We start from the raw sequence: 26,239 nt of genomic DNA, 5'->3' as shown, positions 1-26,239 counted from the left end.
AATCTCATTGGAATCTGGTTTCGATGTCTATATATTTATCTAATTATCGAGAAGAAGCGTCAAGGTATTAAACTGATCACCATATCTTGATGTTCCGCTGAAAATCTTTATCAATAGTGTACCTCTTTTTACACGATCGATGCATCTGATTAATAGGAATATAAGTACTCACTTCCCTCTTTCATATATCTTCCTCCTCTATTGACATACCCTAATCTTCTATAAAATCCAGTAGCATCCACACCACCGTTTGTTGGATCTCCAGCCTAAACGGAAACCCATCAGAAAAGTTGATAAAATAGAAGATGATATTGTTATACTGACTTGACTTTGACACCAAACTTCTTTCCCTCCTTCTGATTGCACGTAATCATGCACAGCTTGAATCATCGGTCTACCTAATCCCAAACCTCGATATGGTTTGAGAATAGCAAATCTACCGAGCTGCGAAGATGAATCAGCTCGTAGAAGGTGGTTTATCATTCTGAAAGAGGCATGGTGAATGCAAGTGCAACAGTTTCCAAACTCACTTGACCATTCGAATTTATGACTCTCACCGTCCCTATTGCTTGATTATCTCCCAGAAGTAAAAGGAAATGTGTACTTTCGGCATCATCTCTATTGTACGCTGTGAATCAGTTTGATGTATGCTGTAGAAGTGGTCGTAATTGGAATGAACACACTCACTCATTCGTTTCTATACGTATATCGTATCCCTACCAGTATATCATTCACTGTTGTAAGAGTAGTTCTTTTTCTTAACTTGGAATTGATGTCTCCGACCCACCTGCTCGTATATGAAAACTGCTCGAGCCGATTTGAGCATTTGTCTCTTTATGTATGAATGGAGCAGCTCACTGACCTTCCTTCCTGATGTTCATACATCTCTGTATGTCTTCCGAGGTCTCAGCTACCCTTACGAAATGTGAAGGTAATTCTCTCATCTTTTCCTTGAGGGTGATCGGATAGCTCGATGTTCGTACAATGGACTTGACGGTTGCCAAGCGGCCGCGTGAATTATGAAACTAGCTCTGTGTATGCAACGTCTCCCAGTCTCTTATCCTGTGATGTAAGTCATCAAGTATCCTTTAAGCATTGCTGCATCCCTTATCTTCCTGTCTTATTTGTCATATTCTGTCTGATGTACCCGGATATTGCCGACGTGATCGACTCGGACGCGTACGATCCATTTTGAATAGAGAATATTCTTTATCCGTCTTCTTTCATCAAGCTAGTTCGATGCATGTCCGGTCGAAGGGAGCAAGTTACTTCTCTCGATCAATGAACCCTGTCAAGATGAAACACCCCGATGTTCTGTTCCTCTCCGCATGATTAGTCTTACCCCGTTGCACTCCATTTTCCTTCCGAGAAAGAAGGCGAAACATCACTCTCCACCCCCTTACGACTAGATAGGCACCACCATCTGACCTATGATGACAGTCTAGAACACTTGAAGGGATGACGCTGGGAGTACTCGCTGTCATCACCCACAAGGAACGAGGGTCCATCATGAGATTGAGTGAGTGACAATGCTTTAATTGATTACCTTTGAAACGCAGATTGAGTGTATCAGACATACCATTAATCAAAGAATGATGATCGATGCCAGTAACCATGTTGGGCAAACTCTGACCTAATGCATGAGTTATGACATAAAGATACAAGGTTTACATTTATGACATTCGATGGTAGTCAAGGAAGGGAGTTTTGATGAATGCAAAAGGTACCAAGAAGGGGGGTGGTGAACAAGATTGACATGTTTGATGGCGGACTATACCAACAATGAGGGTACAATCGAACTACCTCCAACATCTATATAAAGTATGAAACTGGACAGAAATTTTCCTTTTCTCTTTCTCATCTTACCGATTTCCTTCTCCATCATCCCTCATTAGGTTTCTATCATTATCGATATCAAGACATTCCACTCTTGTACTTACTTCCTTACTTGAACCGTTATATATTGATTGTATACTTGTGTCCCTTCATCTTCCTTACTCTGAACTCTCCTTGACTCAACAAGAGACGAACAAGATTTCACTCAGCATGTTACCTCTCAAGCTCTTTTCGATTCTTGCCCTCTTCGCAGGTACTTTGGCTTTGCCTCTTCACCAAATGGAGAAAAGAGCTTTACCAAGATTAGGAGGTGTTAATCTCGCTGTAAGTCCTGTATTTCCCTCTCCCTCTCAATGAGATTACACACGTTGACCCGATAGGCGATGCAAGGGTTGTGATTTTGGTATGAATACCGATGGAAGTTCAGGTAGGTCAATACTATTGTACATATAGAAAAGAGACTCGGTTGATCGGTGTGATCATCTGTTCCATAGGTACCAGCTATTGTCCTGGAACTGAACAAATCGGTCATTTCGTCAAAGATGGAGCAAACGTGTCAGTATTTCTGTTATACGTTATTGCCGTATATCGTTTCAGCTGATTAATCTTATCCTCAACAGTTTCCGTCTTCCTGTCGGATGGCAATACCTCGTCGGAAACAACCAAGCATCTACTTCTCTCGATGCAACCTTCTTTGCGACCTACGACAATCTCGTCAAATCAGCACTTGCAGCCGGATCATATGTAATGATCGATGTGCACAATTATGCTAGATGGAACGGACAGATCATAGGTCAAGGCGGACCTACTGACGCTAATGTCTGTTATACCTTTTCCCAAGCCAAGAAGTGGAACTAGAAGCTGACGATATCACACTGCACATATCGTTTAGTTTGCCAGTCTTTGGAGCTTATTAGCAGCCAAATATAAGTCCGAATCAAAGGTTATATTCGGTCTTATGAATGAACCTCATGATATTGATATCAACAAATGGTGAGTGCAAGCACAGTATCACGACAACATCGATCGCTAAACTCGAAGGTTGCTCACATCAGGGCAACCACTGTTCAAGCTGCTGTCAACGCTATTCGAGCCGCTGGAGCGACCACCCAATCTATCGCTTTACCAGGTAATCAATGGACTCATCCCGAAGGCTGGACTTCAGGTTCTAACGATCCTTTACTTGTAGGTCGTACCTCTCTTCTGAATTATCAATTTTGCTAATAACTTACCACTTAGAATGTAAAAGATCCTGCTGATTCTACGGGATCATTATTGATCATCGACGCTCATAAATACTATGATGGAGATGGTAGTGGTCAAAGTACTGAATGTACAACTAAGTGAGTTGTTACCTTTCATTGACCTCCAACAGAATACATGCTGCGCTTCTCCGATTGATATAACTTGGGACAAAAAAGTGAAAACGCTGATTTGATCGTTATTAAGCGGTGTGGACGTGTACACAGCATTCAAAGCTTGGCTCGTTCAACATGGAAAGAAAGCTATCATCTCTGAAACAGGTGGTGGCAACACCGCTTCTTGTCAAACAGAGTGAGTCGCTGTCGCGAGATGAAATGGGCCATACTACCAGAGTAGTAATCAATTTCTTGAATGCATTGCAGCGTGGGTCAAGCTTTGAAGTACATCACCGACAATAGTGATTCCTTCATTGGGTTCACCATTTGGTCTGTAAGTTCCTGCTTTCGTTCTTTCTCATGCTTCATCTATTCTAAGAGGATCATATTGCGAGTTAAAGACTGATATTCGTCTATCGATCGTTAGGCCGGATCATTCGATTCCTCTTACGCTTTATCAATTACCCCCTCAGGTGACAAAGATAATGATCTTTTCGTTAAAGCCATTCAACCTTATCTCCCCGGGTAAGTCATTCGTCACATACAAGAACAGAACTTTGTATGAATGTATATACATACGTTACAAGTTTATGCAAAATCTTCCATGAGTTAGAGGTCAGCTTACATAGGGTTTGGTTCCAGTTCTTCCGGTGCAACGCCTGCAACTACGTCAAAAGCTGTGGTCTCTTCAGCTGCCAACTCTTCCAAAGCCACTTCTGTCGTCATTTCATCGACCTCAAAAGCTTCCTCAGCCACTGTCCTTGCTTCTAGTAGAGCTTCTTCAGCTGTCGGTACCAGCAAGGTCGCTACATCGTCATCAGCAGTAACCAGTAAAGCTGCAGTTACCTCGTCTGCCGCGATCAGCAAGGCGTCTTCTGCAGTACTTGCCACATCCAAAGCTACTCCCACAGTCGTTGCTACTTCAAAAGCCTCCTCAGTAGTTGCTGTCATTTCTAAGACGTCAACTGCCCCAGCTTCCGCTGTCACTGGATCCAACTTGCAAACTTTCACTGGTTCTTTGGGAGGTACTGCACCTGCTGTCACTCGTAAGATTGCACTATTCGTTGCATCAATTGAACAGCTGACTTAGTTTCGTCGCCTTAGAATCAGGCAATAAATACAGTACCAATGGTCAGACATTCAACTTCCTGGTCGATGCTCTCAACGCTTCTTGTTATGTTCAGATGAACGATTGCCAAAATGCCGCTAATAAAGCAGGTAATAAAGGGGATTTGACCGTTGGGAATTGTAATGGTCAGGTAAGTGAATGGACTGTTTCACCATCACCATGCCTATCTTCCTCAATGTGTATCTACCCATAAAACAAAGAATAAAGGCTGATACACTACGTAGCAGGTTCAAGCATGTCTGAAAGCCGCTTCATCTGCTTAAATTTAGGGAGGAAAACCAACTGGTGGAATTTCAAAATATCCTCGTGTGCTTATTACTTCTAGTGTTTATACCTGCCTCGACATAGTTTGGCTTTCTACATATACATACTAGCACTGGATGCATGTACTTTGCTACTCTTGTTCGCCCTTTCCGCGATTCCATTCCTACTCTCATCATTTCCTTCGCCTGAACCTGAATTCGTACTTGATTTTGCAGTGCCACAAATGTCCTCTTTCACAGGGGGGGATTCCCCCTTTCCCACGGTTGATTCATTCCCCATTCTGATGAGATGTTGTTGCATGTCGCGAACAAAGAGTTGAGTTATTGTCGTTCATCCAAAACCTCACAAACATCGATTGATATCATTATCAGTACATCATCATCATCAACAACAACAACAGTACACAACGCCAAGATAGAAGAACTTGTATGTTAATAGAAGGGCAGTGATCAGTAAATATATGGTGTTTACCCTATCACCGATCTAAATCGTTCAAGAGCAAGGTATTCAAAGCGATTCAGACAATCTTCCTTCACTTCCTATTTCGGTTGTTAGCGAGACAAAAGCAATATAGAAGTCATCAATCGAAATAATATCAGCATAATGTCAGGGTAAGCCACAAGCACATCGATTAAGCACCTCTAGCCCGTCTCGTAAACTAAATAGCGAAGACTGACAACCTTTTGACACCGTTTAGACAACAAGAAATCAAGTTTTTAGGTGTCACACCTCCTATATCGACTGATTCACCTAAAGAAGGAGACGTGAGGTCCAGTGAGGGTGAGTCATGTATTCTTTGCTTCTAATTTTGGTGTTATGAAAGGTTTTCTGGAGGGGGCTTTGGACTCATTTGAGTGGATTTGAAAGAAGAAGACACATTAAGCGCAATGAAGGAATTCCAACATCGCTCCGTCCATATATCTCAATGTCCGCTAACCTGCACACCGGATGCTGTCGACAATAGCTCTTATGTCAGATTTGGTGTCGCTGAATCAGTTTGAGTCAGAGCAAGAACGTAAAGTGAGGTGAGTAGACTATTAGTTAAACTCCTACATAACTACCTAGTCTACCTGAAAAAAAAACACTTCTTTCCTTCTGAATGATATGTAGTTCTGAAGATATTCCGACTACTGATTCATTTCATGCAGAGAACGACTATTATCAAACATTGCGCAATTGGTAACCAAATTCGTACATGATGTATCTATAAAATGTGGAATGTCAGAAAAAGTAGCTTCAGAAGCTGGTGGAAGGATATATACTTCAGGTTCATATAGGTAAGTTTCCATTCGTATTCCAATCTAGGCTTTTGGAATGAATAAAAGAGAGAGTGTTCTGGATATTCTTGTTACTGTAACACGTTCAGTGCGAAGAAATTGAATCACATGGTCCCGAGTGATTCGCAATGGATCGAGATTCGAAGCTGATAAAACCATCATATTAGACTTGGTGTACATGGACCTGGATCAGATATAGATACAATATGCGTTTGTCCAAGACATATATATAAAGAGCATTTCTTCGGAGAATTTCAAGATATGTTAAGAGCTTGGCCTGCTGTAACTGAAATATCTGTATGTTATTCCTTTTTCCATCCTCCATCTCTTTCCCATCATTGCCTGAAAGCCCTTTGAATTATCAAAATGATATATGTCTTGGATATTGCGTTTTTCTGATTGAGTTCATGTGTTTTATCTAGGCTGTACCGTCAGCGTTTGTGCCTGTGATGAAGACAGTTATATCAGGTGTAGAAGTCGATTTGCTGTTCGCAAGAGTCAATTTGGCAGAAGCTGGAGATAAATTGGATATAGAAAAAGACGAAATTCTGAGAGGTGTAGATGATGCTTCTCAACGAAGTTTGAACGGTGAGTGCGTCTTATACTAGGATTGAGGGCCAGACAAGGGATTGGGCTTTAAGGTTTAGCTATGATGTCAAAACGAAATATATAGCGGGAAAAGTATGATGGACGGAGGGAGCAGGCGTGATAAGTGAGCTAAATGATTGCTGATACTGTAACAACAGGACCTCGAGTTACAGACATGATCTTGAATCTCGTTCCCGATGTAGCTACTTTCCGCACGGCATTGCGGACAATCAGAATGTGGGCCAAACGTGAGCGAACATCCTACTTTCACCTGTGAAGTCTCAGGTCCTTCCCTTGCATTGACTTACTGTAATGAGCTTACACGTGGCAATATCTTGCAGGACGAGGAATCTACTCCAACGTTCTTGGTTTCCCCGGTGGTGTAGCATGGGCTCTCTTAACTGCTAGAATATGCCAACTATACCCCACTGCAGCACCGGCGACTATTGTTGGAAAATTCTTTCCTATCTACTATCAATGGTGAGACTGTTTAGAAACGAGGTTGTACTTGGAGATGCTGATTCCCGGCCGGATCCTAGGGGCTGGCCACAACCTGTCATTCTGAAGAAGATAGAAACTGGTCCACCCAATATGCAGCATTCGGTATGGAACCCGAAGGTGAGTACCGTATCACTGCTCTTCGTTTTACAAATACGCATGGTAAGCTGACCTCCGCACTGAACAATAGCTTGATAAGAGAGATATGCTTCATAGAATGCCGGTGATTACTCCTGCTTATCCTTCGATGTGCTCGACACATAACATTACAGCAAGTACAATGAGTATAATCAAGAAGGAAATGTTGAGGGGTACGTGTCGACCAATGGTTTTATCTTGTCGACATTCCACGTGATTATCTTTTCCCCAGGGGCTGATTGATTCATCTTCTTAGCCATGCAAATAACCGATGAGATACTCAAGAATCCGGGAACTTCATGGATGGGATTGTTTGAGAAGGCAGACTTCTTTAGTATGTACAAGACGTATGTTCACGTGGTTGCGTCAGCATCTACACCGGATGGAATCAAAGATTGGTATGTCACTCCTTTAACGGCTATCTCTCACAGAACGTACTCCTGTGAGGTTGTATGAGAGGCTGGTGGTGACGACTGACCTTGACCTTTGCGGTTTCGTAGGAGTGGAATGGTAGAATCAAGAATAAGAACACTAGTACAAGATTTAGAAAATACAGATAATATCCTAACCGCCCATCCTCAAGTCGGAGGCATATCAACATTGTATTATTGCTTAACAGAGGAAGAACAAGCTGCGGCATCTCAAGGAGAAGTCACCCCAGAATTATTAAGCAGAAAGGAGTCAGACATAGAAGGAAAGGAAGGCGCTAGGAAGATTTGGACAAAGAATTTCTTTATTGGTCTGGAGATCGAAAAGAGACCTAGTGAGTTGACTACCACCATTCGCGAGAATCAAAGTAAAGTCTCAAATATGTGGTGGGAGCTGCTATTGGAGGAGCAACCGTGGAAATGGCTGGCTGGCATGACTGGAATGGCGTAAGGAAGGATATTATTGTTGTCAGAAATGATGTCCGATCGGAGTGCGCTTCAGCGGAGTGCTCACAGACGGTGTGAAGCCATCTGGCGGTGGTTCTATTTCCCAAAGAACAGGATCACGCTGACTGGTCATTTTCCTATTCACAGAAGATGGACAAGGATCAAGAGTACTCAATCTCTTCTACCCCTCGAAACGATTTTGTTCGGCTTGTCAAAATTGGGACAAATATAACGAGATGGAAATGAGTGTGATTCTCAGGCCTGCTAAGAGGTGAGTGATTATGTTCATCTGGTCAGGAAGTCATACACTGACCAAATCAAACCAACTTCTTCCTTCCTCTCCTTCATCTCGATCCCAATTTCAATCTCACTCCAAAATCCATTAACTCTCTATAGATCGGACCTTCCACCGTATTGTTTTCCTGACGGAAATCCAAAGGCAAAGAAGAAGACCAAGCGAACACAACAGAATGTGAGTTTCGGCCTTGCGCACTTGTCGCTGAAGATCTGCAGATACAAGAAGCTAATACACGGTTCCTGACATAGGGCTCCACCGACATCGGTATGGGCGATGCGACTGAGGAATCTGGTCAAGGACCTCCAAAGCGCACCAAGTGAGTATAATGAATTGACATAGCATCAGAAGAGGCAAAAATAAAGAGATGAGTTGATGACCCATTTTGATTAGAGCCACACCCTCAGACCAACCATCTCAACTCCCCTTGTTAACACCGTCGGAAATCCCCAACTTGGTTCCATCAAGTTTACCCAATGGTGTACCAATACACAACGCAGCAGACCCCGTCCCACTGCCTATATCATCTACTAGCAAAGTGCAAGATATCGATATTCAACCGCCACCTGGAATAGAAGGTTTGCCACCATTATCTTCTACCGCATTGAGCGGTTTCGCTACCGCCGCGAATGGGGTGACGGACCATTCTGGTAAAAACACGGAAGGTTTAGTGGTTTTAAATGGTGCTCAGGCTGCTATATAGTCAAGCATCACCATACACGCTCCTAGGAGGCTGTACCATGTACCTTCTCTTCGGATTTCAAATGTGACTCACGCTGGAAAACTCACACTGCATCAATTGATCGCAGTGGCTTCTTTGCGGGTAGGTTCCAATCCGCGAAGGTTGTCAAGCACCCACAACAACTATAATTCTCTAACCCGACCTTATCATCCTGTCACTCGTCACTCTACCAACATCGCAAGAATCAGAACGACAGAGGCAACATACATAAAAATCACAAAACAATCATAAGACCCTTCTTCTTGGCAAAATAACAAACAACATAAAACGGCATACTGTACCATTTCTATTTATTTTTTGGTCTCGGTCTCGGGGTGTAATTTTCCTTCATTTTTTCGAATTCTCTCCATCTCCTCAAAGTGAACAACCATCACTGAACGAACCATGAGAAGTATCAGATAGGTAGACATATGACTTGGTATCTGATATCTACGAGGTCATTGGTCGTTGAATGCATCGTCTATTTCATGCATTTGTGGTGAATCTGCGTCTGCGTCACCGTGGGAGAGTTGATTGGGTTGCACCTTGGGGGTGGAGGTTGTCCATCCCCCGCCGATAAAAACATCATCACATCCTCCATCTATTCATCTTTCCTTCTCCTCCTCAACTCTTCCTTCATCCTCTTCACATCAGCTGTGATGGTACTGATCCCTGTCAGATCCCAGGTGACTATGTTGCCTCCAGCCAAAAGACCATCATCGTCCTTGTTCAGACACCCCTCCTCACCCAGTGTAAATGTCGCAGAAGAAAGCGATACTTCCAGGAGAGTGAAATGTCGTGTAACGCAACATGAACATGAATCCCCCTTTCTTATCGATCAACACCAAAATGAAGCTAATACTGCTAATACCTCTACATATCATATACTCTCAGCTAACCGTGTGCTAGATCGAAGCACATACAGTGAGCATCCTCAAGAACAAGAATCGTACTTGCCTGAATCTCTTCTTCCTTTTCCTACTCCTTCACCATACCATCAGTATCGTCATTCGGCTCAGATACCACAATATGACAGGTATCCTACTCGTGATCGACAATCTCCTTTCCTCGATTATAAGCCTCGATCTCTTCTCTCATCAAACAGCTTACCCATTTCCAGTCCCATTCAAGGCACAACTGTCTTCCCGATCTCCCATGTCAACGAGGACGAACTCGAAAAGTATTTAAACCAAGAAGGGGTACTTGGCAATAATACGGACAGAAACATCAAACAGTGGACAAATGACGGAAGTCCAGTTATGGGATCAGATGAGATCAACCGTTATGCGAATCCTGGGGAGGAAGAAGCTTTAGATGAAGAACAGACAGAAAAGGTAGTAGGTAAAAGGGTAAGCCGCATTGTATGCTGAAACTTTCGAATAAATCTTTCAAACTAATCAGCTAACGAGACATACCTCCCATCTACTGATCAACAACTATCTCCACTGACACGATATCCACTCCTTTCATCTTCGTTTCTTACGCCACGAATATCTGTATCACCGTACCTGCTCCTCTCTATCACCTATCGTACACACACACACCTCAGATTCTCGCAATACACGGTCCGTACGTTGGAAATATAGGTGCCGCTTGGTATGATCCGGAAAAGCGAAAGATACAAGTTTTGGAAGACACAAAAGATACTTTGGGATGGGATTTGGCTCTGTTATGTAAGTTGCTGATCATCCGTACAACACCATATCGTAAATGACCCTCCGTCCTCCTCTTGTCTAGTAATGGAACAGGTTCAGCCCGAACTTATCGTAATAAGCAGCAAAACACAAGATGGGCTGGTTGATCAAGCTAGATTATGGGGTGAGCAAATTTGACCATACACCCAAACTTTCTGCAAACTCCTATCTAGATCTTGCACCACAGTCCGACTTGATCAGTCTCGCTAATGTAGTTTGTCTCTCAACATTTAGACGAACAAAACGATAGAAGCGGTTTTGAATTACAATCCACTCGATTGCTTATCCTCGCGAACCAATACTGCTCACCCGGTTATGCCTTCAGCCAGCTTGCTACCCTTAATCTACCTGATGATGCCTTATTACCTCAAGCTGACCATGCCATTGAAACTTCATCTTTCTCTGAAGAAGCTACCACTCGTTGCGTGGGCCAGCCTTGGCTGGATTCCAACGCTGGAATGGGAAAAACCCGCTTAAGCCTGGTTAAACTAGGATGCTGGGTGAATGTGGATGCTCCCCTAGCCGTAAGTACTCACCCCGGAGGTGCAATGACTATCTGTCCAACCAACTGAAGCCCCAACGACGCTGATGTCCTCGCAGACGGCTGCTACTGGGGCTCTAATACATCAAATTAAGAAAGAATTGAGTGAAGATCTCGAGTCAGGAGGGGATCGTTCTCCTCTTCAGCTAAACAGCATCGAAAGCATGGAACTGTGAGTCGACTTGTGGTGATAATACAGCAGTGTAAAGAACACAATTTGATATTTATCCTGACTGTAGTGAACGACACATGCGAATAAATAAGGACGCTCTGACGTAAGGACGATTGACTTTCTGCTGCTCTGGCTAACAAATACAGATATTTCATTGCAGCAGTTCTCTTGGAATATTTGACGTAGAAGCTCATGGGTCCATGTTTCGTACAGATCATAAACCAGCGGTTTCTATACATGGTAGTCTGGCAGATACCTTTGAAACGCATACCATAGCTGACGTAGAAGGTAGGTCTTCTTGATACCTGCGTTACCCCTCTCGGTAAGAAGTTGTTCCACACATGGCATCTCCGACCGTTGGCAGATCTAAAAGAAATCACTGCTCGACATGACGCTGTTTCCCTTTTATCTGCCCATGAGAACGTCTCAATGGTCGCAGACATATCAAATCATATGAAAAGAATCAAAAACTTGCCAGCCGTTTTTGGCAAATTGAAATCCGGTGCGGTGAAATACAGGGAATGGATAAACATCAAAGATGTGAGTTATTGATCTCATCACCTAGGGGCATTCATGCACGCTCATCCTCTGTCATGTCCAGACTTTGTCGGCTGTGGGAATCGTTCAAGGAAAGATCTTGGATATGGCTGGACACACTGAAGTACCTGTCATCAACAGAGTAGGTAGCTCGAGAGAGATTTGGAGTGAAGAAAAATAGCCTGATATCGATTAACAGCTGCGTACCGGCATATCACCCGAGGTAGACATCATGTTCAATTCAATCCAAGCGGTTGTGGGTATCATTCTCTCTTGCAGCATTTTAGGAAGGCATGTTGAACAGCTTAAAGATCGACTGGGACGTCTCGAAATATCAATCCCACATGGGTGTCAGGCTGGGCGTGAATCAAGAATTGGACGAGATGAAGCAGACTTATGCGGGTGAGTTGAGAGCCGCTAATACCAGGAAGATAGTACTGAAACGGTTGATTGTTCTTATATCAGGTCTCGATGGTCTTCTGGTGAGCGCTGAGCTCTTGCTTACTAGAGAACCAGCCTTGACCACGGATCCGATCTGCAGACCGAAGTCAGTCGCCCGTTGCGATATAAAATTCCAAGAGGGATCGCTACAAGCTTCAACGTGCTATATCTTCCTCAAATAGGATTTTACTCAGTCATAGGTGTGGATGAGAGCATGTCACCACCTGAAATATCGGGCTGGGAATGTAAAGTGGGTGGATAATTCTCTGTTCGTCTCATTGATCTAACTTAAGATGTTTGATTTCCTACAGTTCAGTACTCCTGATAAATTTTACTATAAGAACCAAGAAATGCATGAATTGGATATGCACTTTGGTGATATATATATCAGGATGACCAGTCTGTTATGTCATATTGCAATCTTTTAAGATTATTACTGACGTTTTGGGATTCAGACGCAGAGATCGATCAGGTTCAATTTCTGGTTGGAGCTTTACTCGAACGTGAAGCTTCCTTGTTGTCTTCCATCGATGTCATTGCTGAACTAGACTGGTGAGTTTTCTCTCATTGACTTGATAAGCTTACTGAACTTGATCCCGCTAATCCGATCATAGCCTTTTGGCGCTATCCCAAGCGGTCCGAGCATATGATCTTCATCGTCCTACGATGACAAACGACAACACGCTGAAGGTCAGGGAAGGGCGACACATTCTTTACGATAGAGTCTGTGATCGTTACATCTCAAACGATATTGTCTTAGAAAGTGGTCCAGATGGTGATCATCATAACATGGTTCGCAGCCACGCAATACGTCCACAGTCGTACATCAAATGTGCTGATTATAATTGCTAGGTAATCGTGACTGGAGCGAATGGATCTGGTAAATCAGCTTATGGAAAACAGGTACATCTGACGGACGACATTGACACGTGGACAAGAGCTGACAGGATTCTTGTAGGTGGCCGTGCTTGTCTTCATGGCTCAGATAGGGAGCTTTGTCCCAGCCAAAGAAGCAGTTGTCGGCATCTGTGACAAAAGTGAGTATGACCATGACATTCATAGTTCCCCTCCCTACAAAAGCTGACAGGCACAAAGTATTCACTCGTCTCCAAACCAAAGAATCTTCGTCCAAGGTGAGATGATAAGGGTCGCCATGAGTATTGCCGCTCACTTTCCTTGAACGTAGCACGCTTCGGCATTCATGATAGACCTTGGACAAGTATCTCAAGCCCTTCGAGGTGCAACTGAAAGATCTCTGATCATTCTTGACGAGTTCGGCAAAGGTTTGTTGGCTGTCAATGATTTACACACGATGGCAATTCAACTAACATATGTACATACCACACATAGGCACTATCACCTGGGATGGCGCTGGCCTCTTGGCGGGAGTGATACACTATCTTCAAAAAGGGCTATGTCCTAGAACAGTGGTGCTTACGCACTTCCAGTAAGCTCACCTCCAATTCCTCTTCATGATAGTGAACACTGATGAGCCTGACTTGATATAAAGCGAATTGATCACTCAGCGGTTTTTGGACGACGTTGACGGAGTCATGTTTGCTTACATGCGAACGATGATGTCGGAGAATAATGAGCTAAATTTCCTGTACAAGTATGTTGCTATTTCCTGCTTCTGAGATCCAGACATGTTGCGGCATGCGAGACACTAAAGAGATTGGATCAATACTACTAGATTAGCACCAGGATCAAGTCATACTTCTTATGCAGCTCAATGCGCTTCGCAGCACGGAATTCCCCAGGAGATCGTCGAAAGAGCTAAATTCGTCACGTGAGTAGGGATAATTCCATGTGTTCTGGCAGTGATCTCATGATGATTGATGGAACTCGCGGGGTTTTCCTTCGCGTTGCCGACAGCGCTTGCGTTTCTAAATTTGAGCTTAGCAAGATATACAACACTGCCCCTACACCCCAACAGGAACGACAGATAGAAGCGAACGATGAGTTGGCAAAACGCTTCATGGCATGGAGGATGGACCCAGAAGTGGATGAGATCAAGTTGACCTTACAGAAGCTGCTGGAAGATACCGATGTCAATCAAGTTGAAGAGTCGGATAAGGAATCTGACCCTAGTTCCCGCTTCAAAGACTTACCAGAAAATATTGAAGGGAGTGTTGCTTTGGAAGATGTTGACGACGGGATGTCGTATGGTGAAATCAGACATGACGAAGGTGGACCCAATAATCGTAGAATATATGACGAGTGTGATGAGGTCGAAGTAGATCAGCTGGACGGATCTGAAGATGATAATCCTCAACGGGATCAATATTGGTATCAGGGGAGGGACGAATAAGGTGACTCGACTCATTCAAAGCCTGTTGTAATTTTGTACGATTTGAGATTGTGATTGGATAGCATGCACAAATTCATGTCCATACGTCTCGCAATCATAAGACTTACTGCGCCCACGATCTGATAGCGTTCACGCTGACAGTTCATGGTAGAAAGCTCAAGTAGAAACAACTCTAATCTACTGAGTCTCTACTCTTTCTGCACCTTCATGAACGACCTCCCAATCCTCCATGTTCTTGGCGAAAAGATGGGAGACTGGCGAAGGAATCGAATGGGTTTCGAATAGACCTGAAGTTGATTGTCATTCTGATCAGCCTCCTTCTGAGTACCGGGAGAGCCTGATTCGCAACGGAAACTCACCACCTTTTACGAATACAGCATTGGGATCAGCAACAGATGTCCAAAGTGGTCTGTGATGTTGAGAAACATGGACATCAGTAAAATTGCCCTTTCGGTCGAGTAACCAATGTAGAGTTCGCTCCTCGTCAAATAACAACATACTTCGCACCCTCAAAGCGTTTCGCCTTCATCGCTTGTATTCATGAGTTTCCTTGACCGCAAACTCATAGATGATTTTGTGATAGGGGACAAACATACGTGCCGCAAAGTCCGCAAAAATGTCTGGTCACATCATTTCCGGATGAACCTTTCTGCGTGAACTCCTTTTTCCCATTTCCGGTCACTTCCATATCAGTACGTTTGAGCGCAAAGTTGGCAGAAGCTCTATAAATTGGTCGAGGTTTATGTCAGTTATCGATATGATCTACTGTTCCATAAGATCGCTAAAAGCTTACAACGATCCACCTGATTTACGACAGCTGGTGCAGTCTAGAATGAAACGATCATGATCAGCGCTCAACCGTTACTTTGTTTAGGTATCGGCAGAACCCGCGATTCGTTGAGCAAACTCACGACACAGGACAGTCCCGTCTGGTTTTGGTATAGTAACCTTTATGGAACCGCAATTGCAAGAACCGCTGATAGTTCCTTTATTATCAGACATTATGATTCTAAATCCTGTACTCCTGACTATATGCAGGACAGTGCATTGAGCAGACTGTCAATACGAACCAATTAATCGGATCGAGCAACCTCAACATTCGAGTATCTACGTTGTCCACTGATTTCGTTTTCCGGCATATGATTTCATTGAGCGAGACTACCGCCTCCCTCCACTCTCGCGACACATCGAGAGATCCGATGCGAATTATCCGGATACTGTTGAGTTACCGAAGTAAGAACTGCTTTAGCATTTGGAATACAATCAGCTCACATAAGCGATTCAGTCGGAGATGAGCTCTATTATAGCGGACGATGCTTGGGAAGAAAGATGGTATGTAATAACATATTGCCGACCTTGCTGATGACGCGACGTAGGAAAGAAGGTAGAACAGGCTGGGATGAGTCTGCTTCTCATCGATCTTTACAATCACTCCTTGAATCGCCTATAGCCGATCAGTTGGATATACCGAAGAAAGGGAGAGCTTTGGTACCTGGATGCGGAACGGTGAACGTGCAATCCTCGAGAATTTCTGCAGTCAACCGCTGAAACCTAACTGAACCATGTCGTTGATAGGGTTACGATGTGCATAATTTCGCACGAAGGGGACTGAATACCACCGGCTTAGATCTAGCTCCTACAGGGGTCGAAAAAGCTAAGCAGTAAGTCGATCACTATGATCATGATACCACACAAAGCCCGTTCATGAAGCTAGTAAATGCTGTACGTTGATCCGTTCAAAGATGGCTTAGCAGTCAACTTTTTACCTCTGGTCAGACGGATGTCGTCTGTGCAGATTTCTTCAAATATAAAGCAGTGGAAAAGTACGATCTGATATATGATTATACGTGAGTCTCCTGAAAAAAAAAAAAACCCATGAATGACATACACGTATACACGAATGATTCTTAAAATGATCCATCTTGAAGGTTCCTCTGCGCTATTCCACCGGAGCTTCGTCAGTCTTGGTCCGCTCAGTTATTCAAGTTATCCTCTTCAAATGCGACCTTGATCACACTCATGTATCCTCTTCCGCCAACAAATAACGATCCTCCACCTTGGCCTTTGTCTACAGAGATCTATCACCATCTGCTAGATGAGAGCTGGGATCTGATCTGGAGTAGAGATGTGCCTCCTGAAGAAATGAGGAAAGGTGGTGCAAAAGGGAATCAGAAGATAGCTGTTTGGCGAAAGAAGTGATGGAGCCAAGATTACTAAGCCCAGTCTTGCAAATTTCACATGAATGGACAGAGGGTGTCACCGTTGTTACTGGTCGAGAATGTGAAAGGATAGGAATTACGGAGCTGGTATATGAACATGAATACACAGAGGATATATAGGTCTCAATTCTATTCTCCGAAAGTCACACATGCTATGAAATTACCGAAAACTAATCTCGCTTGTAACCAGACAGGTATTTACCTAGTTGATCCGACAAAATTTCACCTATGCCTACCAATGATTCGACAGACCCGACGGCGCCGAGGTCAGCCAGCCTTCGTAGGCTTGCTCCCATTCATTCTCCGTCCACTCCTCTTGCTCCGCCACATCACTGACAAGTTCAATGAAAGTGAGCCGAGATTGGTCTGTGGCGTCAGAATTTGACATTGGTCCTGGTGTAGGGCCACAGTCTGGGTAAGCAGAAAAGCCTTTACCACTCATAGGATATGTGGCTGTCGATGGCGCTGCTCCCGAGGGATAACCCGTATAGTATGTTGATTGAGCTGTGTTCGAATCATTAGTAATTTTCTGATGCTTCATAGTAGTCTCGCCAGCTTGACTTGTGGAAGTCGAGGGATCAGCTGATTGTGTGTAGAACGAGATCTTATCAGCATTCGGATTTCGTTTAGTGATGTTTTTAAAGGCTTTAAAGAATGGTGCTGGGACATTGTCACCTGTAGATGTAGTTATGTCAACGATGATCACACAAATGTTGAAAGGCAGAAATGATCGTGAGGTATGTGCTTACCATTGGCATCTGTCCGTAAGGTGACGTTGGCCCACTTCGTAGAAAAACGAAGGTTTTCTTCATGGACATGTCGACAACTCGTTCTAGTTCGCGTGTAAGCTTCACGTTCCAGCATCCGGGAGTTGATCAGGTGTCCGATCAAGTCAGTATTCGTCTTGTCCAATCTTCGCCAGGCCTCCTTCACAGCATCTACCGGTTCCTTTAGAGATTCAATTTCGCTTCTGATAGATTCGACGATATCGCGCAAGTATCGTTCTGGAACCATCCGCGATAATGCGTCACAAGACACGTTGATGGAGGCCCTACTCTTTTCGTACGGTCCATCGATTTTTTCAAAGAGTATGCCTTGAAACGTGTCAGCTCGGTCATTCGCCCGATTCAGCTCGCCTTTGGCCTGCTGATATTCACGTGACGCAGCTGCATGGCAGGCTTCGCCGTATGCACCCTTGAGTGTATCACTTTCCGGCCAAACACCATTGGCAGTAGTGTCTTCTAGTCTGATCAATGACGGCTCAATTACGGCAGTAGCGGTGTCGTTTTGTGACTGATTCGGATGTGGTAAAGTGTTACTGGACGATTGTGCAGTAGTGGGAGGGACATATACGTCGCCGCCCTCGCCGGACCAATAGCGTGCAGCTTGGTCAGCTTTTGTGAAAGCTTCGATACCCTCCTGTGAGAGAAAGGGTAAAGTCCCGCGGGGTATGTTGTCCCAGGATGGCTCCCCCCCAAAACATCCCACTCCAAGATGACCGACTCCTGCACCGTGTCCAATCGATGAGAAGTACGGTTGAGATTGACCAAATTGGTTGGGCAGTGGAAATAAAGGTGAACCAGTGGGAGCAGGAGGAAACAGCAAATACGGGGCGCCATACGTTGGAGGACATACATTAGAAGGCTGAGAATTATAGTCTGTGAACTGGTGAGGAATATAGTCGGTACTGGCTCCCGAATACGATGTGCTTAACGGTGTGGAGATGTTGTTCATGATGCAGTAGTGTCGGAGATTTGTGTTATCCAGCGGTTGGTGATGACGAAGACGTGAGGACTGGATGTAAGACGAGTGGCAAGTTTACATAGATCATATTCTTGAAGCAGTCAGAAATATATATATATCATGCTGATGATTTCTAAAGATATAGGATAAATGGCGCAAGGGCGAGAATGGTCAAAGGATTCGTCGGGTCAGAACGTTCGAGCGAGTTTCTCCTTTCACGGTACTAATGTCAGCGTATACAATACACATTGGATACGGATTAAGGCAAAGAGTGCAAACAACCCAGATTCCATCACAAGGGAGAAGGGAGGTCCGACGTGTATAGTTATGCTTATAGATGACGTCAGATGTGAAACGACTCACCTGCGTCACACTATTGCTCTGTCATAGCCATAGTAAACAATAAACGTGCAGTTCTGCCTTCAGCCGGCTTCGTCTGTATTTTACCTTCGCCTGTCTCCGGCACCCCTCGTGTCCCAGTAACGACAAGGAGCATTACGAGTTATTTTCTCGAATGTGCTGGTCTTCCCTGTTTCTCCAAACAAGTCCGTCGGGAGAGATGACTCCGTCTAGTCTGAAATCATGTTCTGTGGTTGGCACGCTTTCCCCTTTATCTAGTATCTGAGGTGATAAAGCCAAGGCGACTACGAATACACGTTAACATTTGACCATTCATTCGCTGATCGTTGAAGACGAACTAACCTAGCAGTGGAGATGGACGGCTAGACGTGTAGTCCAGCAGAAATCGATCATAGTAGGCTTTACCCCTTCCAAGCTAGTGGTATCTAAGCATCAGGATCAATGAATCATGGTTGATGTAAAATCATCGAACCTACCCTATTGCACTCATCATCGAATGCGACTCCCGGTATCAGTATCAAGTCGAGAGGCTGGGATGAAGGGTTCATAACTGTGTTGACATTAGCTTTAAAGCGATATTTGCGGGATGCTAACGAACCGTCTTCTCTGTCGGTACCTTCAACGTCTCGCCTGGTTTCTCCCGGATCCAATATACCCCATTTATCAAGGGGACATCTGTCGAGGTCATCAGTCGAGTATAACTTGAGCATCTTCATGCCTTGAGAGGCAGAAGAGGGTTGAGCCTCCGGACTGTGAGAGGTGGGTAAGGAAATGAAGGGAGTATAAAGTGTTGATCCTAATGATTATTAATCCACTTTAATCAATATTGGTGACGTCTTTGGTTGCGGACACAGAAGGGCACTTACCTCGAGACAGTAGATGATTGACTATTCCACCAGTTCGTAATTCTCCATGTTTCATACTCAGATAACATCCCACTGATTTCGCTTCTCGGAAGAAAGGCTGTTCTAGAAGAGTCTCGAAAACTGCTTGTGCTGTACAGTGAGAGAATCAGTGAGATCCTTGTGTGTTGTAGACCGTTTCTCTATGGATCTACCCACATTGCTTCTCCACCTCGCTATCAGCCATCCCCCTGAGTGTTTTCAACATGGACTTTCTCAAGGTACATTTGAGGGCAAATGCCACTGAAGTTGACATGTCGGACGAAGATGTGTTAGATCCGATGTGAGAGGACATTCGACAACCGATTCTTGCTCCAGCTGCTTGAGTTTGAGCCCCGTCGCGAGCCGTTCTGTATATAATGTGTGTGTCATCTGCGAATGCGATAAGAGTACAATAAGGTGATGAATGTCTCATGATGATTGTAATCTAATCTGGTGTACTCAATTAAGTTTCACCTTTCTCCCCTTTTCATCTCATCTACACTCTGTCGATCCAGAATCTACCTTTTCAACTTTTTTGATTTTCCTTCAGTATTCAGACGACTTCCCACCAGTGGTCAGGTCTCACATGCACTTGAGCGCGAGTTATCTGGGATGCAGCCTCCAATGCTGCCCAGAACGTTGATTTTGGATTACTATGACTCATGTGAGATCTAGTGCCCTCTCAGTGTCCCGACGTATATCTGACTTGAGTTATAGACACAAATAACCTGCTTTGTCTTTTCACCAAACTATACGGCGATGCGGAGGTACTAAACAAAGTCGTAGTTGTGAAAGCAGATAGGTACACATGGTAGGTGTCATTCCACTGCGTCATTGCTGTATTGCAACTTTCATTCATCTTGATATCCATAGGTCAGAATTCAAGGATCAAGTTTTACCTAACATAGATTGCGTGATACTGTCTCCCGGTCCCGGTAGACCAGATAACCCCTCTGTACGTTTAACTTAATCCTGTCAATACATCTGTGTGAGCTCACAGATTCCTTCAGGATATTGGTTTCGCTCTTGACTTGCTTCGGACTCACCCCTTACCCATCCTGGGTGTATGTCTAGGACATCAAGCGATCGGAGCAGCTTTCGGCGCAAAAGTAAGTCTTGCAGCCCCGCTATTCAACGGCATTTTGAGACTTGGGATTGATGAATCTCAGATCTTAAACACCCCCCGGATCACTCATGGTCATGTCGTCCCTATTGTTCCGGTTTTCCCTCCAATAGGATTGTTCGATTCACCGTTCTGGGCGTCAGCAGGAGAAAAAGACGTTTTCGAGGTGGTCGTATACAACAGTCTGACGGTAGATCCAGTTAGTAAGTTTGGATATCCTCTTTGTAGGTATCATAAAGCTCATAGTTCTCGTAGCTATTCCTCAAGAGCTCGAAGTCACCGCGTGGTCAGTTCCTTCGCCCGATCGACCTTCTACAATACAAGGACTGAGGCACAAGGAATTTCCAATATGGGGTGTGCAATATCACCCAGAGGTACATCCTTCAGTTTTTACTATCCTACTATCATGAATACCTACAACTGATCATATATTACAGTCTATATCGTCTACTCGAGGATCTACGCTGTTACAATCGTTCCTTGCGAATGTCAATAGTCACCATTCTTCCCCTTCGTCTTTCCCACCTCTTCCGCCCCACATCATCGCATCATGCGCGTACCGGGTATCTGCTGCATCTCGATCTCGTCCATCATCCCGACTATCTTCAGCGCTGCCCACTCCACCGATCACACCTTCACATTCCCGAGCGCCTTCTCGACTTGGGATACGCAATCGTGCAATGAGATTGGTAGAAAGAAGGCTTGGGGATATGGGCAAGCACTTAAGAACGCAAGATGTTTTTGAGAGCCTATCGAAGGACGAAACAAGATCTAGGAAGGGAAAGGAAAAAGCAATTGGACAAATCTGGTTGGATGGGCAAACTGTTCGTAAAAGCTTACTTTGTCGAGAGTCAGGGCGACCATAGTAAGCTGACACGTCAAATAGCCAACTAGACTGACGACAGCATCACTAGCTACTCCGTCGTTTCTTGTGACTTACTGCCTATCGACCAGAACTATATCTCTTCACAGGTCATCCCTGCCTGTTGCCGAGCTCGTCTTGTCTGATTCAACCACATTCTGGGACTGGTTTTCGGCAGGGTCACAAGCCCTCACAGCACTTCTTCAATTATCAGCGGGATCGGGTTGGAGAGGAGGTTGGGTCGGATTTTTCGGATATGAGATGAAAGCGGAGTCACTGCAAGGTTACAAGCGGCCTCCGCGTTCAGAGTACGCTGCAGGTGAAGGTGAAGAAGTGGATGCTTGCTGGGGATGGGTGGACCGATTGACGGAGAGAACCAGCGAAGGAGAATGGATTGCGCGTGGAATTATTCGAGGGGATACCAATCCCGTGAATGAGGACATTGATGGGGAAATCGAAGATGTCTCAATGATCGATTGGCTGAGATCACAAGATATCTCATTTGGAGCAACTAGGGAAGAATGGGAAGATTACGTTGCGGAGATCGAGCAAAATATCAATGACCCGGCTCAGGCATCAATCGATCCTGCCTCAACTTTTCCTGCTTTTCGTCCGAATGCAACGGGGTCGGATTACCGAGAGCGCATTGATGCGTGCCGAGAAGCTATTCGACAAGGTGAATCATATGAGCTCACTCTCACAACTCGATTTCAAGCATCATCATCACAGCTGGACCCATATTCACTTTATCTTCGCTTGAGGACTTTCAACCCGGCATATTACTCAACTTATCTGCATTTCCCTACTATCAATACGCCACGAGGTCGAGGGCTGTCTATCCTCTCTTCGAGTCCAGAAAGGTTCTTGAAAATCGATAAAAGCAGAAGAGTGGAAATGATGCCTATCAAAGGAACCAGGGCCAGGATAAAGCCTGGACACTGCGCTTGCACTCCTACTACAGGATGTAGAGGAACAGATAAGGGGAGCACAGCTTGCGTAGAAGAAGCCAGAAGGGTTGACCAGAAGATAGGAGAAGAACTCCGCACAGATCAGAAGGAAAGGGCAGAGAATCTGATGGTGAGTGGTGTAGTTTATCCCTTGGTCATAAACACCCCTTGCAGTCTTTGCTACGTGGCTTGCTTAATAATTACTCGAACTAGATTGTCGACCTCATTCGGTCAGATCTCCTATCATGCTGTACACCGTCGACTGTTTCTGTTCCCAGACTCATCGCCTTGGAATCGTACGGTGTACATAACCTCGTCACAACAGTGCAAGGCACATTAGCAGAAAACGTAGGTAGCGTTGAGTGTGTCAGGCGTTGCTTCCCTCCTGGTGAGTCTCCCGTTGATGAAAACGGATTGTCGCTGACGCTGTCCTTACAAAGGGTCGATGACTGGGGCACCCAAATTGAGGTCTGTACAGATGCTCGACGACTTCGAGGGCGAAAAAAGAAGAGGAATATACTCTGGTAAGTCCTCTTACGTATCATATATGTGTTCCACTCACTTTGCAAACAGGTGCTCTGGGTTATTTCTCGATCGATGGGGTATCAGATCTTAGCGTCGTCATTCGAACTATTGTATCTGAAGGTGATCGTAAGTGTCATACCTTCCCATTACAGGGTAATTAAGATAATAGAAACGGATCAGGGCTGACCGAACCCCACTTTAGAACTAAGCATTGGAGCCGGAGGAGCGATCACTTGGTTGTCGGATAGGGATAGGGAATGGGAGGAAGTTTTGACTAAAGTTGGCAGTGTAGTTGGTAAGCTGCAAGGTGCAGAATAAGCAGGTAATGTGAATAACCGGGGACTAAACGAGCAGTATCACATATATACACCATGCATCAACCCTACACACCTTTCAGTAACGTCTCTCTAAGCAAGGGGACGTTTAAAAAGCCCGAAACCTTTGCCAGATTGTCGTTTCATCGGAAGGCATTAGCAAAACACTGATTCCATTCAAAAGATTTGTTATCTTCTCTTCATGAAACAAATTGCCCATTTCATAACATTCTGATCTCTTGCTAGCACTTTCTCTCACATATTATCAAGCTATACAAGGTACACAATCCTTTGATTCTGCTCTGTGTAAAGGACAAAAAGGACTTAAGTCCCCTCACTGTCGAGACTGTGAATGACTTGCTTTCCGGGGAAGCCGTGACAAAGGTATTGCCGATTTTGACAAAGGTGACTCTCTGAATCAAGCCTATCAGACAGGTTTGGGGATGTGAGCGCGCAGAGCCATCGTTATTTTCATATTACCGTATATAAATGGTTCTCCGGAGGCCAGGGGTGTAATGCTAAATGAACAAAACATCGTCCCATCATCATCTTGTCCAATTGTATTCAAGCTATCACCATTCATAACCACCTTCGACCCCAGCAAAGAGTCAAATAAAACTCTGTTCGCAGCCGAACGACTTATAGTCACGAACAATCATGTCGACTACCGCTACCAGTCTAGGAGCTACTAGATTCTTGAACTCAATCCGTCAGCACGGTCAGAGCGCTGTCAACTGTGAGTCACTGTCTATCGACCTGTGCAACCAAATTGATAACATCTGAGATAGTCGTAACATCAAACGGGCGTACCGGATCTCAACAATCTAGTTCCGAGTCCGACAGTTCTATTGACTCTGAAGGATCTTCAATCTCCAGTATGGACTCTCTTGATGGCAAGCGTTCTAGTAGCTTCCAATTTTCTGCGTTAGGCGGTTACTCAAACCAAAGCTCCATGTCTTTATCTCCTCTCAATCTTCAACAGTGCGGACGGGCGATGCCAAAGGACACAGCGATCAATAATCGGTTCGAGTCCGTGAACAGTGAGTCGTATCTTGATTGCACAACTTTCTGTGAAATGCCTGACAAGAGAATTTAGGTCACAGAGCAAGTGATCCCTTTAGTGACGACTCAAATTCGTCTTCCTCCTCTCTAGGCCACTTGACTCCTCCTGAGTACGAAAGTCAAACAGCATGGAGCTCGTTATCAGCGTCATCGGATTCCACAGGGGAGAAATGTCGAGTTCGTTCCAACCAAAACTTGCGAGAAATGCTTGATCAAGTTACAGCCCTTAACAGTCCTCCAACTAACAGGATATCTAGGCGATCCAGAACTTGGGGATCGAGTAGATATCGGTCCAAGCGTATGACTAAGCTCAGCACTAATACAAACAGGAGAAGACCCCGCGTCTTTTCATCTACAGGAGGAAGGTTTACTTCCAACCCGATTCCGAGGGTGAATGAAAAGACTTGGGGAGACCTTAGCTTTAACCACGACCATAAGCCTCACTCAACCTATACATCCGTATCCCAAACTCCGAAGTCGATATTGAAGAATCCTATCCCTTCCACCATAAATTCTCGGCCATATTCAACACCCATTGCTAGGTAAGCAGCCTATCTTCACGTATCCCGATATTATTGACCACGAAATCGTCATTTGCAGCCGGCGAACACATTTCGCAAAAGACGTGTCCTCAGAATCTACTGATTCGATCGTGTCATTGAGTATCAACTTTCAAATGTCTCGAGCATCAGTATCAGCAATAACAACTGCGATAGCATCCGCAATGAGAAGCCAATCCGAAATATCCAATGTCAGAACCGCTCAGACCAGTCGGACTGATCGACTCTGCGATAAGACAGGAACCGATCTATCGGGACTGGTGCATTCATGGCCAAAATCTCAGAACAGTGCGAACATCGTGGACGACTTCAGTAGATATGACGAAGGATTTGGCACCGGCAGAGATAGAACCAGACTGATGGGATCGTTCAGAAATCAGTCCTGGAAAGCATACGAGAACGGGGCGGCCAAGGCATAAAGAGGGAGACAAATGCGTGCGGATTCTTTACAGTTTTCTGTCAGTGAATACTTAATCGCCCCAATAAATGTCTGAGAATGATCAAGGAGGCTGTTGTGGTCTCATGAGTTTCGATGCATAAGGTTACAGAAAGCGTTTACGGTTTCAGATCTTAAATACTAAGGCACGGCATGTAATGTTTGAATAACCTTAATTATTTGTCAAATGCGCAGAGATGATTAACCCGTGAACGGAGATTATTTCGTTGATTCAGTATGAAATCACCTGACCACAGCCGTCCCACAAAGTTTGCCCGCCAACTCTGCGCAAGCATTCCAAACTTTGCTGGAGGTGTATTATTCAGTAATAACATACTTTGGCTATTCAGTTCAGCTCCGCTACATGTCATCAAGGCAGAATATACTTTTGACATCCGTTATAGGCAAATCAGGGGTGTATCCTTGGCCGATACATGTTATCGAAGCCACTTTACCTTTCTCAGTCATCCTCCAGTTTTTGTTACTGTTCCTCCGCCCGTTTTCAAGCTCAAACTGCAGCTCAAAAGAA

At 44.6% G+C, this 26,239-nt stretch overlaps 10 protein-coding genes across 10 annotated transcripts; 6 read left to right on the top strand and 4 right to left on the bottom strand.

Annotated features, from left to right (window-relative positions):
• Window positions 1-59: 59 nt before the first annotated feature.
• Window positions 60-944, bottom strand: IL334_000026 (uncharacterized protein; the record flags this gene model as incomplete). Its single annotated transcript, XM_062931812.1, has 7 exons — window positions 60-97; window positions 173-266; window positions 325-444; window positions 531-618; window positions 688-716; window positions 788-804; window positions 863-944. The coding sequence occupies 7 exons, from the start codon at window positions 942-944 to the stop codon at window positions 60-62; spliced, it is 468 nt and encodes a 155-aa protein (XP_062787863.1).
• A 1,102-nt stretch (window positions 945-2,046) lies between these two features.
• IL334_000025 (uncharacterized protein) lies at window positions 2,047-4,586 on the top strand (the record flags this gene model as incomplete). The annotated part of the gene is made up of 13 exons (XM_062931811.1): window positions 2,047-2,160; window positions 2,227-2,263; window positions 2,331-2,391; window positions 2,457-2,655; window positions 2,729-2,829; window positions 2,892-3,021; window positions 3,076-3,179; window positions 3,286-3,390; window positions 3,462-3,528; window positions 3,622-3,719; window positions 3,837-4,240; window positions 4,299-4,453; window positions 4,548-4,586. The coding sequence occupies 13 exons, from the start codon at window positions 2,047-2,049 to the stop codon at window positions 4,584-4,586; spliced, it is 1,614 nt and encodes a 537-aa protein (XP_062787862.1).
• A 604-nt stretch (window positions 4,587-5,190) lies between these two features.
• IL334_000024 (uncharacterized protein) lies at window positions 5,191-8,961 on the top strand (the record flags this gene model as incomplete). Its single annotated transcript, XM_062931810.1, has 16 exons — window positions 5,191-5,198; window positions 5,285-5,367; window positions 5,552-5,612; window positions 5,736-5,864; window positions 6,032-6,161; window positions 6,287-6,452; window positions 6,611-6,700; window positions 6,794-6,932; window positions 6,992-7,070; window positions 7,141-7,261; window positions 7,345-7,486; window positions 7,589-7,851; window positions 8,111-8,234; window positions 8,360-8,435; window positions 8,510-8,577; window positions 8,652-8,961. The coding sequence occupies 16 exons, from the start codon at window positions 5,191-5,193 to the stop codon at window positions 8,959-8,961; spliced, it is 1,989 nt and encodes a 662-aa protein (XP_062787861.1).
• A 677-nt stretch (window positions 8,962-9,638) lies between these two features.
• On the top strand, window positions 9,639-14,675 carry IL334_000023 (uncharacterized protein; the record flags this gene model as incomplete). Its single annotated transcript, XM_062931809.1, has 24 exons — window positions 9,639-10,328; window positions 10,529-10,652; window positions 10,717-10,797; window positions 10,908-11,197; window positions 11,274-11,386; window positions 11,454-11,489; window positions 11,550-11,626; window positions 11,679-11,926; window positions 11,988-12,065; window positions 12,123-12,179; window positions 12,235-12,325; window positions 12,389-12,405; window positions 12,465-12,614; window positions 12,676-12,763; window positions 12,820-12,916; window positions 12,979-13,156; window positions 13,217-13,267; window positions 13,323-13,401; window positions 13,460-13,497; window positions 13,551-13,647; window positions 13,715-13,811; window positions 13,875-13,976; window positions 14,058-14,153; window positions 14,240-14,675. The coding sequence occupies 24 exons, from the start codon at window positions 9,639-9,641 to the stop codon at window positions 14,673-14,675; spliced, it is 3,411 nt and encodes a 1,136-aa protein (XP_062787860.1).
• Window positions 14,676-14,852: 177 nt separating this feature from the next.
• On the bottom strand, window positions 14,853-15,677 carry IL334_000022 (uncharacterized protein; the record flags this gene model as incomplete). The annotated part of the gene is made up of 5 exons (XM_062931808.1): window positions 14,853-14,962; window positions 15,035-15,084; window positions 15,272-15,397; window positions 15,469-15,502; window positions 15,587-15,677. The coding sequence occupies 5 exons, from the start codon at window positions 15,675-15,677 to the stop codon at window positions 14,853-14,855; spliced, it is 411 nt and encodes a 136-aa protein (XP_062787859.1).
• A 289-nt stretch (window positions 15,678-15,966) lies between these two features.
• IL334_000021 (uncharacterized protein) lies at window positions 15,967-16,874 on the top strand (the record flags this gene model as incomplete). The annotated part of the gene is made up of 5 exons (XM_062931807.1): window positions 15,967-16,007; window positions 16,052-16,181; window positions 16,251-16,336; window positions 16,418-16,522; window positions 16,604-16,874. The coding sequence occupies 5 exons, from the start codon at window positions 15,967-15,969 to the stop codon at window positions 16,872-16,874; spliced, it is 633 nt and encodes a 210-aa protein (XP_062787858.1).
• A 252-nt stretch (window positions 16,875-17,126) lies between these two features.
• Window positions 17,127-18,628, bottom strand: IL334_000020 (uncharacterized protein; the record flags this gene model as incomplete). The annotated part of the gene is made up of 2 exons (XM_062931806.1): window positions 17,127-17,569; window positions 17,644-18,628. The coding sequence occupies 2 exons, from the start codon at window positions 18,626-18,628 to the stop codon at window positions 17,127-17,129; spliced, it is 1,428 nt and encodes a 475-aa protein (XP_062787857.1).
• Window positions 18,629-19,132: 504 nt separating this feature from the next.
• IL334_000019 (5-formyltetrahydrofolate cyclo-ligase) lies at window positions 19,133-20,155 on the bottom strand (the record flags this gene model as incomplete). The annotated part of the gene is made up of 6 exons (XM_062931805.1): window positions 19,133-19,281; window positions 19,340-19,412; window positions 19,474-19,547; window positions 19,596-19,793; window positions 19,864-19,992; window positions 20,059-20,155. The coding sequence occupies 6 exons, from the start codon at window positions 20,153-20,155 to the stop codon at window positions 19,133-19,135; spliced, it is 720 nt and encodes a 239-aa protein (XP_062787856.1).
• Window positions 20,156-20,493: 338 nt separating this feature from the next.
• On the top strand, window positions 20,494-23,656 carry IL334_000018 (uncharacterized protein; the record flags this gene model as incomplete). The annotated part of the gene is made up of 12 exons (XM_062931804.1): window positions 20,494-20,545; window positions 20,599-20,692; window positions 20,755-20,836; window positions 20,892-20,990; window positions 21,051-21,207; window positions 21,260-21,378; window positions 21,442-21,828; window positions 21,891-22,943; window positions 23,027-23,201; window positions 23,254-23,337; window positions 23,387-23,464; window positions 23,541-23,656. 12 exons carry the CDS (start codon window positions 20,494-20,496, stop codon window positions 23,654-23,656), a joined length of 2,496 nt encoding a protein of 831 aa, XP_062787855.1.
• A 653-nt stretch (window positions 23,657-24,309) lies between these two features.
• Window positions 24,310-25,693, top strand: IL334_000017 (uncharacterized protein; the record flags this gene model as incomplete). The annotated part of the gene is made up of 4 exons (XM_062931803.1): window positions 24,310-24,388; window positions 24,441-24,692; window positions 24,749-25,256; window positions 25,315-25,693. 4 exons carry the CDS (start codon window positions 24,310-24,312, stop codon window positions 25,691-25,693), a joined length of 1,218 nt encoding a protein of 405 aa, XP_062787854.1.
• Between the last annotated feature and the right edge of the window lie 546 nt (window positions 25,694-26,239).

This window comes from Kwoniella shivajii, chromosome 1, assembly GCF_035658355.1.
Source record: "Kwoniella shivajii chromosome 1, complete sequence".
Classification (NCBI taxonomy): Eukaryota; Fungi; Basidiomycota; class Tremellomycetes; order Tremellales; family Cryptococcaceae; genus Kwoniella; species Kwoniella shivajii.
This window is presented reverse-complemented; position numbering and strand designations above follow the sequence as displayed.